A 14,832-nucleotide genomic window follows, 5' to 3' on the forward strand; every position below is an offset into this window, starting at 1 on the left:
CAAAGTATGGCACACAAAATGTGGGCACAACGAACAGTTTTTAACCATAGGGTATGTTGAATGTACATATGAAAACAAGCCGTTGCCTTGAAAGTGTTCCGACTGGTACTTCTATCAATCTAGCCATTTTATTGTCTGTGCGCTCCTCCCTGTGAAGGCAGATTTAATGCAATATTCCCAAGTCAACTTGGCTTGGGTGGTAGCACTTGCCTCGAAGTCAGAAGGTTGTGGGCTCAATCCCCACTTCCAAGACTTGAACACACAGCCGAGGCTGACACTTCCCCTCACCACTTACACCATCCACACTTACCACGGGCAGCTGCTTATATCGGGCAAGTGGCGCTAACCTTTTCCACTGAAGTCAATTACAAAGATGTTGCTTATAACACATTAAACACACTGGTTATTTTGGGCGGATCAGACTTGTCACACCAAATAACATACCTGGGCCACAAGTCTCAAAATAGTCATCCCATAAAAGGTTTTGGATAACATCCTACTGCTTATGACACCATCTGAGCCCTTTGGCGGAATAAGCTTTGCCGTCCCCAGACACTTCGCCTCGGAGGAGAGCGGTCACCAGACCATTCGTGAAAGAGATGCTACAGGGTGCACTGCTTAACCTTTGTGCAGGCAGCAATTTGCTCCTGTAGCCTCCCTGCTTCTCAAAATATACACTGCACTCAGCTAACAGAGATTTGTTGTTGTAATAGCCAGTAGCAAAGATGCAGTTTCACCATTCACTTATAGCGGGCAAATTGCATTAACACAAATGTGCCTGCTCTAAGTGATGGGGAGTGTAACTGGCAGAAAACATTCTGCGCCTATGCTCGGAGAGAATACTGCACACAGCAATGATAGAATAGACATGGCCACGTGAATGTGTCTCTGAAGTAGGATTTTGATTTATTAAGTAGGTGGACATAACAGACATCCTCCCAATTTTATCAGTAAAGATACCAGCCTTACATACTATTCTCACCCATTCCTCACATACCAGAGATGGTGGCAGCTGTCTCTTCAGCGAGCAGCCGCTCTTTGTCTTCTTGTAGATTCTCCAGCTCTCGTTGATGCTGTCGGTGCAGTTCTTCGATTACCTTCTGATGTGATTCTTCCATAGCCGAAAACCCACGTTCACATGTAGCCTAAAACATCAAGGGGAGAAAAATAATCATGAGCAATTTCTTTCAAAAATTGTTACTGTTGGTAACTGTGATTTATTACGTTGATTTTGCCCTGGCCAAAATTTATAGGGTTTTCTTCAAAGTTTCTTAAATCAAATTTATACTGTGTGGTTTCATATATACTTTTACTTATTAATTTTGCCTGATTATTGTAGCTAGAAAAATTAAATGGTAGTTTTTGAAGTACATAATAGCAAAGAGGACGAGATAATACCAGGGGAAGAACTGCTCTAGTAGTTACGTGTAACAACATCACAAATACATTCAAAAAGAATGCGTTTATGAAGTTGTTACACATTGCACCAAGTGCAATGTTTCCCCACTGTATGTTCAAAATCTGCCCTTTCATTGCTGGGACCTCGGTTCAAATCCAGCCGAGAAGGAGATGGGCCAAACATCTGCTTTCTCTGTCAGACACCAATGACTTGAAGTTAATAATTTTAATCCAGTTCCCAATGTATACGAGCTCAGTAAACAAAACTGCCACTGACGGGTACTATAAAGGAGAACAAAAGGCTGTGTGCTGAGCACCTTATCACTGGCTTACTAGATGTATATTGGAGAGAGTTTTACTTCAGTAAATATCATTGGAGACAACTCATTCTAGGTCTATTGTATGAACACAATAGCAATGATATAGTAGTATTTATTGTGCAGATGCAGTAGACTTACAGGCTAACTGCACAATGTGAGAGATTCAATTTGTGTCAGAACTGCATGTTCCTTCAGTGACATGTTGTTAGTGTACACTATGACATTGTTGTTTGCGTTTTGCCTCTATTTTAAAGCTTTTATTTCATCATTGCTTGGCTTTTATTTTCCAATGTTCTTCCCTTTTCCTCCCACCTTATCTAAAAGGACAGACCATAACTGGGGTGAGATTCCACAAGGGCTGGCCACTCTCTGGTACCTTGGTATTCCTAATGCAAGTGCCGATGAGGAGTGTTGGCAGGCTATTCAACTGTGGAGGGCATTACAGAAAAGCTAGACCTTGTCCTCACCCAAGTTCTATACATACACATTTAAGCAGGGGTCAGTTGACATCTACTTGGAGCAGGAACCCTAGCTTATTATCTCTTTTCAAGCCCAGTGGTGCAGATATCAATTGGAGCACTCCAATTGTTGCTCCTGGTCCAGACCAACCAGCAACGCAGACCAATTGAACCTGTCTTTGTGCTACATCAAATGGTTCCTTTACCTATTAGGCCCCTATTTTTAAATTAAACTTCCCTGTACCACACCAGCTTTTAAAGGATGGACAGTTAGCCCCTTGTCTCTGACATTGTTGGCCACTAGGAAGTGTACAAGAGCAGCCAGCGTGTTATTTTCCCCACTCTTTCTGCACATTTCAGACTAAATGAAGTCACATTCTTGTGTATCAAATGCAGTAAAAATGTATGCGCGTGCAAGTAAAATTTAGGATTCAACAACACCCTCTCCTTACTCTACAAACAATATATAATATCTAAAAGATACTTAAAAAGGGAGATCAGTGTAAACCACTAGCTTTCTCAGATTAAAAGTGACTAGGGCGCCTATGAATGTGAGGACAGGTAGGTATTCGTTCCCAATAATGCTTTGAGTCAGCCATTGCGGTATATTCGAGAGGAGCTTAGTAATGACATTTCCTATGACGTGATGGGCTGGATTTTCCTCTCAGTACGTGGAGATGACCAGGAAGTCAGCGGTGTGTCTCTCCTCTGCTAATATGCTGCATGTTGGTGCTCAGAATATCTTGTTTTTAAAAAATTCTTAAGTTAACTGCTGTTAAAATCTTCCCAATTAACTTACACTCCATAAGTTAGTTTTCTATATTAATAAGAATTATAGCATTTTCAGTCTGTACTGGTAACTTATTCCTACTTCAATATCAGCAGTTGCAAAGATTGCATTTACTGAAACTGACAACAGAGCTACAGTAAGACTAAAGATGACAGAAAACTGCTGTGAATTATTGAACACACTGCTCTAAGTAAAAATCACCCCTTTAAGTTCCCTTTTTCCCCTCTAGGTCACTGTGCTCCACACAATTCTCTAGCAGAATGGGGGCAGCAACCCTGTTTCCTGTAAAAAGTCAGTAGGATATATGCGATTGCTGCAAATTCATTCTGCAGCAATGCTAACATGATTGTCAATTTATTGATTTTGATCTATTGTTTTAATGCACAGTATCCTCTGGAATGGAAGGGAAAGAAAAATCTTCCCCCCCCCCCCTTTTTCTTCCCCCTTATATCCCAAGTAATGTGAGAACAGATTTTTGCTCCTTGCGTGTTGAGTCAAATAGACTATGCAATTGAAATTCAACTTGCGGCTGCACAAACATATGTCCTACTTTGTTATAGCGTAGTGCACTTGGTGCGCCACTGGATCATTCCCTTCCCTCACAAAGTTCGGGTTTTATTCTCCATTTCTTCTTTATGAACTGTCACAACACACTACTCCAGAGAACAATGGACAAACTGCTGTGAAATTTCCTATTCTGAATTTCACCCTCAGGGCAGAATTGTTGTTATGTGTTAAAAGGCACATTACCTCTTCCTGTGAGACATGCCGCTGCTGAGAGGCAGCGAAGCCAAGAACCACAAATATTCATCAGAAGCCATTGTGTCAACACAACTTTATTAAAAGGGATGCAAATTCTTTGGAAGGGTAAGGTGTACTTTTTTATTCAAAGTACTTCCTCATTTTAGATTGATTTTTTTTTAAAGTAATGATTCACTATTTAGAAATCAGTAATGATTTTACCCCACAGAGATTCATCGTGTCAGATCTCCTCACTGATTGGCCAATAAGGTGCAGTCTGTGATGTGGAGGAGCTCTCTGCACCCTGAAACAGATCCATTCATCACAATGGAGGCTGCGACTTTAGAACAGCCTGGGAGTCGACTGACCTCAGGAAAGTTGCTGGTGTGTGGAGATTTTGCTGCATACTAAGCCAACAGAGGGTATTCCGGATCAGCTCTTCAGCTAGTCCAAAATCACAATCTTACGGCAATCAGTGCAAGATGTTTCCATGTCAGTGACATGATGCAACAGCCTAGCAGGGTGAAAAGTTTAACACTTTTAAATAAGAAAGTCAACCAATATACAATGGGGGAATACTTTAATCAAAACTACTTTCCCTAGACTTTCCTTCCCCTTTAAGCAACAAATGTGGTTTGGACAACATCTTCTTACACTGGTCTCAATTTCCATACCAGGTTTCTAGTGTGTGCCATAAATTTAACAGAAATGCAATAATAGTGAACCCAATGTCAGGTGCAGCATGAATCCACACAATGACCTTCCTGGAACTACCAACATCAGTGAGTGAACCCAAAGCTGAACTGAGAATGTGTGATGTAAAACTAGGTGGAGCATCCTATGGACAAAAATGATCAAAATGCAAGAAATCTAAAATATAAACAGGAAATGCTAGAAATGCATAGCACAATGATCAACATCTAAAGAGAAAGATAGGTTACACCCCAAAATTTTAACTTTTCATCAGGGCTCAGCTCTATCCTAAGTTCCGATAAAGGATCACACCAGAAACACTGATTATTTTTCTTGACCTGTTGCAATTCCAGCATTTTCTGTTTTTAACTTTGGATTTTCAGCACTTGTGTTTTTCTCTGTTTTTAATGTAGGCAGATATTATTTATACTTACTTTAAACATCTCTCTTCTATAAGGGTTCACGTTTATTTTGGCTTGCTTTGAGTGAGTCAGTAGCTAATGAACAGCAATCTCAAAATGGATTCCTTTGTACACTTGTGCTCCGTGATGGTAGAAAGTACAATCATTACTGTTTTTGCATTCTCTGAAATTTATTCACCAGCCCGTGCCCCCCCCCCCCAAGGCGTTGGCTTTCCGGTGCCGCACAGGTTCACAAGCGCTGGTCGCCCTCCACTATTTCAGTCAAGCAGCCAGTCTTCATCACAGCATGCCGATTCGATCATCCACACACCATTAAATATCCCCCCTCCCAAACCAAGCTAACTGCAGCATTCATAACAATGCATTGCCTGACACCACCTTACTCAGCACACATCAGGAGTTGAATCAGGGATCTTTATGGCCTATGTGGCATTTGTGACCTTTAACACTACCATGGAGAGAAAATGCTCATTTATACACCCTGGTTGGATTTGAACTCAAGCCTCCAGACAAAAAAGGGCAATGATTGAGACTATTGGCTTAGTCACCCAAGCAACTCTGTCCCTTGGGACAACTTAATAACTTTTGAACAATCAAGAGTGAAATAAGACCCGTCTCTAAATAGAAAATATGATAAACTTAAGGGTTTTTACAGCATTTCTTGATAAGCAAAATAAGTTGTTAGTTTATTAGTGCCTCAAAGGTGCGACAGAGATATGTAGCCAGCTGAAAGAGAAAGAAAGAAAAAGGGAGATTCATATATTAGTAGCATAGCATCAAGACAAACAGCAAAGGGTAATGTGGCCACCAATTTACATTACTAAGCACTGCTACGAAGGGATGCTTTTAATCAAATGCAATTGAACCCACTGTTCTGACAGCAATTCGAAATCTAAAATATTTAACAAAATGTAACTAAATGATACGATTCAAATGAACCCGAGTATCAACAAAATATGGATACCAATATAGGAAATTTATCCTTTTAAAATAAGGATGCAATTTTTTTAGATTTTGTTTGGAAACTTTCCTTTAACAGGGGTAATTAGGGGTCACTGTAAAGGTTTTACATTTTGACAAACCTCTTTAATAAGGACAAAATTTAGATTGGCCTGATCAAAGGAGTTTATGCGTAATGAATTCAAGATCCATTAATGCCAAAGGGTAGATAGGAACGGTATCCTGGAAGTTATAATTGTTCATTATGTTAGCAAAAGGTATACTCATCTTTTGATCTCAGGAGACAGGTTTTTAAAAAAATTTGTTATATTGAATTTATGTGGACCTTACCCTGCCTTCCTTCAACTACTGTAGCATACATTCAATTATTTGGTAACTCAACAAAACATAATCCAGAAGCATAACAGATAAATGGGTTCTGCTGTATTTGAAAGGATCGCTTAAGAGCACACAGTAAACTCAAAAGATAGACACAACAGAAGAAGAACTGGGCAAATTTCAGGTACAATTCAATTGCACTCAGGTTGTAAGCCAGCTGGATTCAAGGTTTTTGCTCAAAACTGGGATAGCTTCTATAATAGTTTTTTAATGCAAATATAATGTAACTAGTTCCTTAATTTTCAGCAAATATTACACCTGTAGTATCTGTTTCTTTCCACCATTTCCCCAGAATTTGGAAAGTTTACTCTTCATGACTTTGCCCAGTCCAACAGTAAATCATGCAATTCTATCCTCCATGCAGGTTGAGACACAAAACAGAACACAACCATAAGCCAATTGCTGGCAGCAAGGTGTAATGCTACAAGCCAACATGCAGTTACTAGTCAGTATTATTAAACACACGGACACCTTGAGATTCTCCAGGTCCTTTTCATATTTCTCCCGTAGAGCTGTTGGACCGGCTTCAATCTTATTTTTCGTGGCATCTATCTGGGACTCCAGCTCTTGTATGCGATTTCTGAGCAAGGCCACTGAATGTGGCTCACTTGCTGCTTTTCTGTATGGGTCAGTGGATCGCTGTAGATCGCTTACAAGGTCCATCTCTTTAGGATCTCTACATTCTTTTAAAGCTTCTATTTCTCGTGTGAGCTCTTCTTTTATCCTAGCACATCTTTGTTCTAGCTCTCTCTTCTCCATTTTAAATTCTTCCCCTCGTCTCTTCAGCACCTCAACATGTTTTTCCTTCAAGTTTTCCATGCAGACAGTCAATGAATCTATTTCCTTCACATTTTCTTCTGTTTTCAGTCTCAATGTCTCTCCTGCCCTGGCTATCTCCCTTTTTAATTTCTCCACCTCTGCTTCATATGCTTCTCTTGCTTCTCGCAGCTCTTTCTTATGCCTTGCTGCCATGTCCTGCAGTTCAATAGCCTTGTCCAATGAGTCAATTGGTTCTCCCTCAATTTGGATATGAGTTGTTCTAGCACCAACGCCTGCTCCTGAAATATCCAATTTTTTAAACTGTGCAATCTCCCCTTTTAATTTCTTTAACTCTAAATCCTGTTCTTGCTTTTGTTTCTTCAGCTCAGCTGCATGCTTGCTCTGCAACAAAGTAATGGAGTTTGAGTGCTCCATCTCCAGAGCTTCCAGTCTCAGCTGTATATCCCCACTTTGTCTGAGGTCATGTTTCAACTGAATCTTGGAGATTACATATGATAATTCAGCTTGCACCATTGCATCCTGAAGCAGGAAAGGCCACATGTCTTTTGCATCACTATGTCTGCTTAATGCAGGTATGCAATCCATGCTGTGAACAAGCCTTCTGGCCAAGAGGCCCAGATCATCACCTGCACATGACTGAATGGAGTATGACATTTTCTTCAACAAGCAAGCGTTTCTCCTAATTTGCTGTACTAACTCTGTCCTTACACCAAGTTCAAAGTCTTGGTCAGCAGAAACAGAAGCTGATGGTAGTTTAAGGGATTTAGAAAATAAGAGCAGCGATTCGCCCTCTTCGTCATTGTTCAGTTCACTACGAATTTCCTCAATCAGCCCATCAAATCTGCAAGTCCCATAAGCAGCTATAACATTCCTGAGCATCTGTTCACGGTTCTGGTTTCTGTGATATATTTTCATGTACTGTGCTCTCAACTGCTGCAGCTTTTCTTCCGAAACCTCCAAAATATTATGGGCCCAGAACATCATTTCGCCTTTTATTAAAGTACTGTTTGCCATCATATTCAGATAACTGTTTATAGGTTCATTTAATTGTTCTTCGACATCGGACGTCTTGCTTTCATTAATTTTAGGCAAGTTTGCCCAAAACTCTCCTTCTATTAATAATTTGTTAAGAACAGAATGTCCTATTTGAGTACTGACTTCTTCCAGGGATACCAAAGGCATGGTAATGCTTTCACTGTGTTTTCTAATTTCATCTAAAGTATTTTTTACACTGGAGTCTGAATTCTGCAAAGCACTGGCAATATTGTTAAGTGTTGCTGCTTCAAGTGACAGTTTGTCAACTAAATGTTTTAGCTTTTCCTCCTCTGTTAAAGAGTCTCTCACTAAAGATTCTTCACCAAAAAAGGTTCTATTTTTTCTGGCTAGATCTTCTTCCACATGTTGCAAATATTGTACTGAACTTCCTAGCGCATGTACTAATTCAGACAATTGTCTATGCTGTTCCACGTCCCATCCTTGAGCAAGTTGACCAGCTTTCTGCTGTAAGCCTTCTAAAACATTATGCAATTGCAGCAGTTTAGTTTGCAGTACTTGGAATTCAGAGTTGGTAGCCTGCACCAGTATCTTATGCTTGATATTTGATCTGGCAAGCTGCTCTGAGAGGGAACAGGTTAATGACTGGTTTTCTTTTTCCTGCTCTTTTGGATAAACTCCAGGTTCAAATAGTCCTCCGTGATGTTCTACATCACATCGCAGACTTGCGGATAAAGGACAAATAGTTTCCCCTTTAATGTTTTGTTCTGCTATCAATAGTTTAGTTTCAAGTGTGCACACAATTGCCAGGTATTTTTTCAGGTTTGTAATGTAACTATCTGCTACTGTTGTGTCACATGAACTTTCAGTATTCACAGATGGCAGTCCTGAAAACCAGCTTTCTGCGCACGTTTGTACTACTGAGCCAATCAGTGCTGTTAATTGGCCATCCAAATGCTGAAGCCTTGCCATCAACTCTTTAGAAAGCTGTGCACCAGAACTCATTGAGCTTTGGCCCCCCTCTAGTTCAGACCAACTGGTTGTGGAATGACCTGCTGAAAGACTTGAGAGGCTCCTTCTTGCTATATGTTCATTATTTTTTTCTGAAGCTTCCAGATCTGATTTGAGTTTGTTGTTTTGGGAAAGAAGTTCCTTATAATTGCTTTCAGTTGTTTGCAGCTTTATGTCCTGTTCAGCTAATCTTGTTTCTGCATCTTCTAATTTGATCTGAAGTTCTTCTTTTTTTTCCATAAGCATATCAATGTCTGTTGGTACCTGCCAACCAAGGCCTTTAAGTGTAGCCTCCTTAAGCTGAAGCTTCTTCCCCGTCTCCTCTAAACTGGTGCCCAAAGCTTCCAGTTTGATTAAAGCCTCATTGAAGTCCTTATTTTTCTTTTCAAATTCTCTCTCATAGGATTCCTTTACTGACACCATTTTAAAATTGGTTTCTTCCACTTCATTTTTCAGTGTATTTACCTCTTGAATAGCCTTTTCAAAATCTTCATTCAGATCTTGATATCCTTCTCGCTCCTTCACCAATTCTAACTTCAGCCCTTCAACTTCTCTATCAGCTTCTGTCAACTGATTAACTATTTCCTGATAACGCTGATTCAGTTGTTCATTCTCAGCTGACAAGATATCTATGTCATGGGTCAGTCTCTTCACTGTCCCCTCACGCATCTCAACGTGCTCTTCCATTTGTCTTACCATCTCGCTGCTTTTGAAAGAGGTGGCCAGCTTTTCTTTTTGAACTCTCTCTAACTGAGCTTCAAGAGTCTGCAGGCGATCTTCATATTCTCTCACCTTCTCTTCAGCTTCTCGTACACTGTGCGACAGGAGCTCCTTTTCCTTTTCATATTTTTCTTTCAGGCTCTCATATTGTTTCTGAAAACGTTCTTCACTCTGAATAACCCCTTGTTCACTGTTGCGCAGCCTATTGCTTGCTTCTTCCAGATGCTCTTGCAGCCGCTTCACTTCTCGCTGATAGTCGTCCTGAAGAGCCACTTGCCTTTCTAGATCCCTAAAAGCTTGTGTCTTTTCAAGAAGTAGTCCCTCGACTTCTCTAAGCTTCTCTTCACTCTCTCGCAACTTGGTGCTAAACATACTTAGTTTTCTCTCATACTCATCCGCTTGCTCTTTATACTTTTGACGTTCAAGGCGCAACTCATTTTGGGTTTTGGATAATGACTGTTCATTAATGGCTATCTCCGATAAAGAAATGTCCAGTCTGGCCTGGAGGTTTTGCATTTTTGTCTCCTGTTGTCTCAGGAGCTCCTTGGCATCCTGGTAGCTCTTTTTTAGGCTCTGGGCTTGTGCATTGGCCACCTCCTGTTTCTGCCGTTGAACCTCCAGCTCAGCTTGTAGGTCCTGGTTCAGCTTCTGTAGCTGTTGCCAGGCGTTTGAACTTGCCAAAGGTGGCTCCAGCTTAGAAAAGGGGACCAGATAGTGGTTAACACAGATGTAAAAGATTTTTGAATAAACTGTTTTAATTTTTGCTTCTCAGTCCCAATAATGGAGATTTAAAAATATTATTGGTTTGTAAATATATTTTTCTTCATGTAGATTTGAAAACTTCAGCATTATTCAAGGAATAAAAATTAAGTTTTCAGCAAATAAGGTAAAAGGCCAAACTATTATCTATTAGTTGCAAAAAATTAAGCAAAGAAAATGCTAAGAGCATTCTGCACTAATGAAGTCAGAATATGGTTAGTATCTTAGAAAACATGCATATGAAAAGTTAGCATTATTGGTCAGGAGGCAAGTACTGTCAATGCATGGTTAGCATACAATAATCAACATACAGGCAGGGAATTTTTTGTAATGATTCCTGAAATCCAGTGCTTTTAACCGTAGGTCCCTGTGAACACTTTCATAAACAAAAACTCTTAAAGCTACCAACAATCTTTTCATTAAAACAGCCCCGAGTTTGTAGCTTATACCCATTCAAATTTTCAAAGCTTGAGCTTTAAACTTCCAAAACAGTTGTTCTGCTTGTCTACCCCACCTCTACCTTCCTGATGTGATACAATGTGACCATACATCAGTAATAGCAATGTGACCATACATCAGTAATAGCAATGAGGCTACTTCTGGATGCAAGTACCATTTAGGTAGGAATTCAGGTTGGCTGGCTACAGCATAGAGGCAACTATAATGGATAGGCAAAGAAACAAAAGTCTTAAGCAAAGAGACAAGTGTGGATGTTTTCAAACCTATTTTGTTCAAACTAAGGGTGTCAAAGTACAATAAATTAAAAATAGTGATTAGGAGATTTTTTTTTTTAAAGCAGTGATATTCCTGATCGTAATCCACTCATGTTGACAGTCAATGAAGGAGGTTGATTAATTTATTCTGATGTTCAAATTAATTCTTAGTTAAGCTAGCTGCACCTTGTGTATAATGCAGTGGTAGCAGTTACCACTCCAATAAATGCATGTTGGGAAAAGTAGGAATGGGTGCAAATTCATCAAGATGCTTCAATAAAATGACCCAAGACAATCAGAATTAAAACAATTGCCTAATGTCACCTCATATAAACTACACAGTATGTTAGTTCATTTATAACCCTTTTCCTTGCTTTCAGATAAATGTTTTATTGGGGAATTGCTGCTTCTTAGGCACAAGAGCCAGTTTCAGTACTTTGCTGTATCCACCATTATAAATGTGTTATAAAAACAGAAAATGCTGGAAATACTCAGCAGGTCAGGCAGCATCTGTAGAGAGAGAAACAGAGTTAACGTGTCAGGTCGATGACCCTTCGTCAGAACTGGAAAAAGCTGGAGGTGGAACAGGTTTTTAAGCAGGTGTAGGGGCTGGGAAAGAGGGGAGGGGAGGAAAGAACAAAAGGGAAGGTCTGTGATAGGATGGAAGGCAGGAGAGATTAAAAGACAAAAGGGATGATGGTGCAAGGCAAAAGGAGCTGGTAATGGGTCAAGTTGAGAAACAAAAGATGGATCTAGATGAAGTGTACTTGCTTAAAAACCTGTTCCATCTCCAGCTTTTTCCAGTTCTGGCGAAGGGTCATCGACCTGAAACGTTAACTCTGTTTCTCGCTCCACAGATGCTGCCTGACCTGCTGAGTATTTCCAGCATTTTCTGTTTTTATTTCAGATTTCCAGCATCCACAGTATTTTGCTATTATAAATGTGTTGCTCAATACTTTGACAATCCTGCATTTTCAGGATTTATTTTGAAAATAAATCTTGATGTACAAAGAAAGCAATACTTTACCTACATTTTATGCAAATTTTAATAGCTTGCTATATATAACTGATATGTATTGTTTGCGCACAGTCAGGTATTACAGTACCTGTACTTCAGTCAACAAGCTCGAGTAAGGAAGACAGCTGCACTTTTAATAGAGATGGAGTGTAATAGAGATGACTGAATTATTGTAGAAATGAAGTAGGTAGTGTAGGGGTCAATGATGAAAGTTTGTTGAGTGGTGAAGAATCTGGTCAGAAAACAATCAATAGAGTATATCAAAGAACCGAAGTCATCAATGGGGATAGGTATAGCTGAAGGTGCTCGGACTGATGAAATTAGAAAACCTGCTTAGAGCAAGAGCTTGTGTGTTAGCCAATGGCTCAGTGGGTAGCACCCTCACCTGAGTCAGAAGGTTGTGGGTTCAAGTCCCACCCCAGAGACTTGAGCACAAAAATCTAGGCCGACACTCCAGTGCAGTACTGAGGGAGTGCTGCACTGTCAGAGGTGCAGTCATACCGATGAGATGTTAAACTGAGGCCCTGTCTGCTCTCTCAAGTGGACATAAAAGATCCCATGGCACTATTTCGAAGAGGAGCAGGGGAGTTATCCCCAGTGTCCTGGCCAATATTTATTCCTCAATAAACATTGCTAAAACAGATTATCTGGCCATCATCACATTGCTGTTCGTGAGAGTTTACTGCGCGCAAATTGGCTGCCACATTTTCTACATTACAAGTGACTACACTTCAAAAAGTACTTCATTGGCAGTAAAGCACTTTGGGATGTCCAGTGGTCGTGAAAGGTGCTATATAATGGCAATTTGATTTGTGCCCCATGGTTCACAAGTTCTTATTCTAAAATGGCTACCTGAATCAGAGTCATTTTTGGTCTGTCTTTATTGTGTGCATAAGTAACATTAAGGTGCATGGTCATGGCACGGTTTTAATTTGTGGTCCTTGAGTCTGGTATTTAGCACACAGTGGAAGTTAAAATGTTCATGAAAGCAGTATAACCCATCGAGGAGGTAACCAAAAATGACTCCCGATTCAGGTAGCCGTTTTAGAATAACGACTTGTGAACCATGGGGCACAAAATCAAATTGCCATTATCACGTCAAACTACTTTTTGAGTTTGGTACTGATATTACAGCAAGTTGCTTAGAGTTTGAAATACTGTAAGCAGCAGTGAAAGGTAAGGAGAAAGTCTGTATTTCTATTGTATATTAAAAATCTTACATCTGCGTACAATTCCTTTGTGCATCAGTTGACTTACTGTTAGCACAATTTTGTCAAACATTTTCCCATTATAGTTCAGTGCTGGGCTAATCAATCCCCCTCCCTCTCATAGCATTGACCCATTATAGGTCACAATAATATAATTAATATATACGACGACTATCCAAACCACAACATGTCAACTTAAAATATAAACAAATAGATGATTGGATTACGTTTCCTTATCTGTTACTGACCATTAAAAAAGTAACTATTCAACCTTCACCTCAAATTTATTTGGCCAGTTTTCTACATTTAATTCATCTAGGTTGGCAAAATTCTTCTCATACACTATATCAAATCTAAAATTTCTATGTACTAAACTAAAATTAATGATTTGTTCACTGCCATCTTAAAACCACTAGTAAGCAATTAAATATCTAATTTTCTTTTATAAATTACTGATTTAATTTTTCATGTTCAATTCAACTCTTTGCTCCATTATTTCTCTCACTGTTGCTCAAATCTGTAAATATAAAGTTTCATCTTCACCAACCAACATGAAAATAATTTACACAGTAATGCTACCTGACCCAAAAATGTAATAAATTATTCATTTTCTTCCACATAAATTATTTAATTAAATCTTCATATTTTATTTCATATGCTCACTCAAATTTTCAAACTTTTTATATTATTTATATATATATAACACATACGCACTTAAATAATTAAATCATTCACCCACCATGCAACAAGTAAAAAAATTACTAACTGTTGCTGGAAAATGCATGTGTGTGGCTATTCGGAGAAGGCATGGCTATGATGCCCCAACTTTGGAATAGCAGACAGTCACTATCTCAGCTTACACATGAAAAACTGACATTAGGGGGGGAATTTTAACCCCCAAAAATGGGCAGGTTTGGTTGGGATGGGAGGTTAAAATGTTACAAATCTGAATCCAGTCCCCAACCTGCCCATTTCCGGTTTTAATGGAGGCAGAACAGGGGGGGGGGGGGGGGGGGGGGGGGGGGGAGGGCAACCAACCTGCACCCAGGAGGCGGGTTGGCACTTTAAATATTAATGAGGCTGGAAGCCTCAGATTTAACCTGCTTTGCAGGTTTAACTGTGGCCGGCAGGGGTTCCCAGGCCTCAGGAATCCCAGCAGCTGCTGTGAGGACAGCCTCGGGAAGCACTCCTTGTGAGCGGGCGGGGCAGACCCCAACCATCAGCCTTCCCCCCCCCCCTCCTCCCCGCACCCAATCAAAACTGGCCAACTCAAAAATATAAAAGGATCATAAAGGGATTACTGGCCATCAACTCTACAAGGTGTGAAACAAACTTGAAAGATGACAATAGCAATAATGGAAAAGGTTAAAGAAAGTATTAACGGTAAGGGGAGATCACACAAAATGAAAGAAGAAACGTGAGCTCAGATCAAATTGATTTCTTTTGGTGAGGGTACAAATCCATATCATT

At 39.9% G+C, this 14,832-nt stretch overlaps 1 protein-coding gene across 5 annotated transcripts in view; it reads right to left on the reverse strand.

Moving 5' to 3' along the window:
• The window catches only part of LOC147102652 (uncharacterized), a 449,465-nt gene that overhangs the window by 46,548 nt on the left and 388,085 nt on the right, over positions 1–14,832 (reverse strand). For 4 of the 5 annotated variants that reach the window (XM_085963336.1, XM_085963338.1, XM_085963339.1 and 1 more), the window contains 2 exons: positions 6,626–10,357; positions 998–1,145 (listed from right to left, as the gene is read on the reverse strand). In XM_085963336.1, the coding sequence (XP_085819462.1) occupies positions 998–1,145; positions 6,626–10,357 (3,880 nt within the window). The remainder of the gene's footprint in view (positions 1–997; positions 1,146–6,625; positions 10,358–14,832) is intronic. The other variant, XM_085963337.1, reaches the window with a different exon arrangement.

Source organism: Somniosus microcephalus, chromosome 21 (genome assembly GCF_052327205.1).
Source record: "Somniosus microcephalus isolate GS21.2 chromosome 21, FLI_Smic_1.0, whole genome shotgun sequence".
Lineage (NCBI taxonomy): Eukaryota > Metazoa > Chordata > Chondrichthyes > Squaliformes > Somniosidae > Somniosus > Somniosus microcephalus.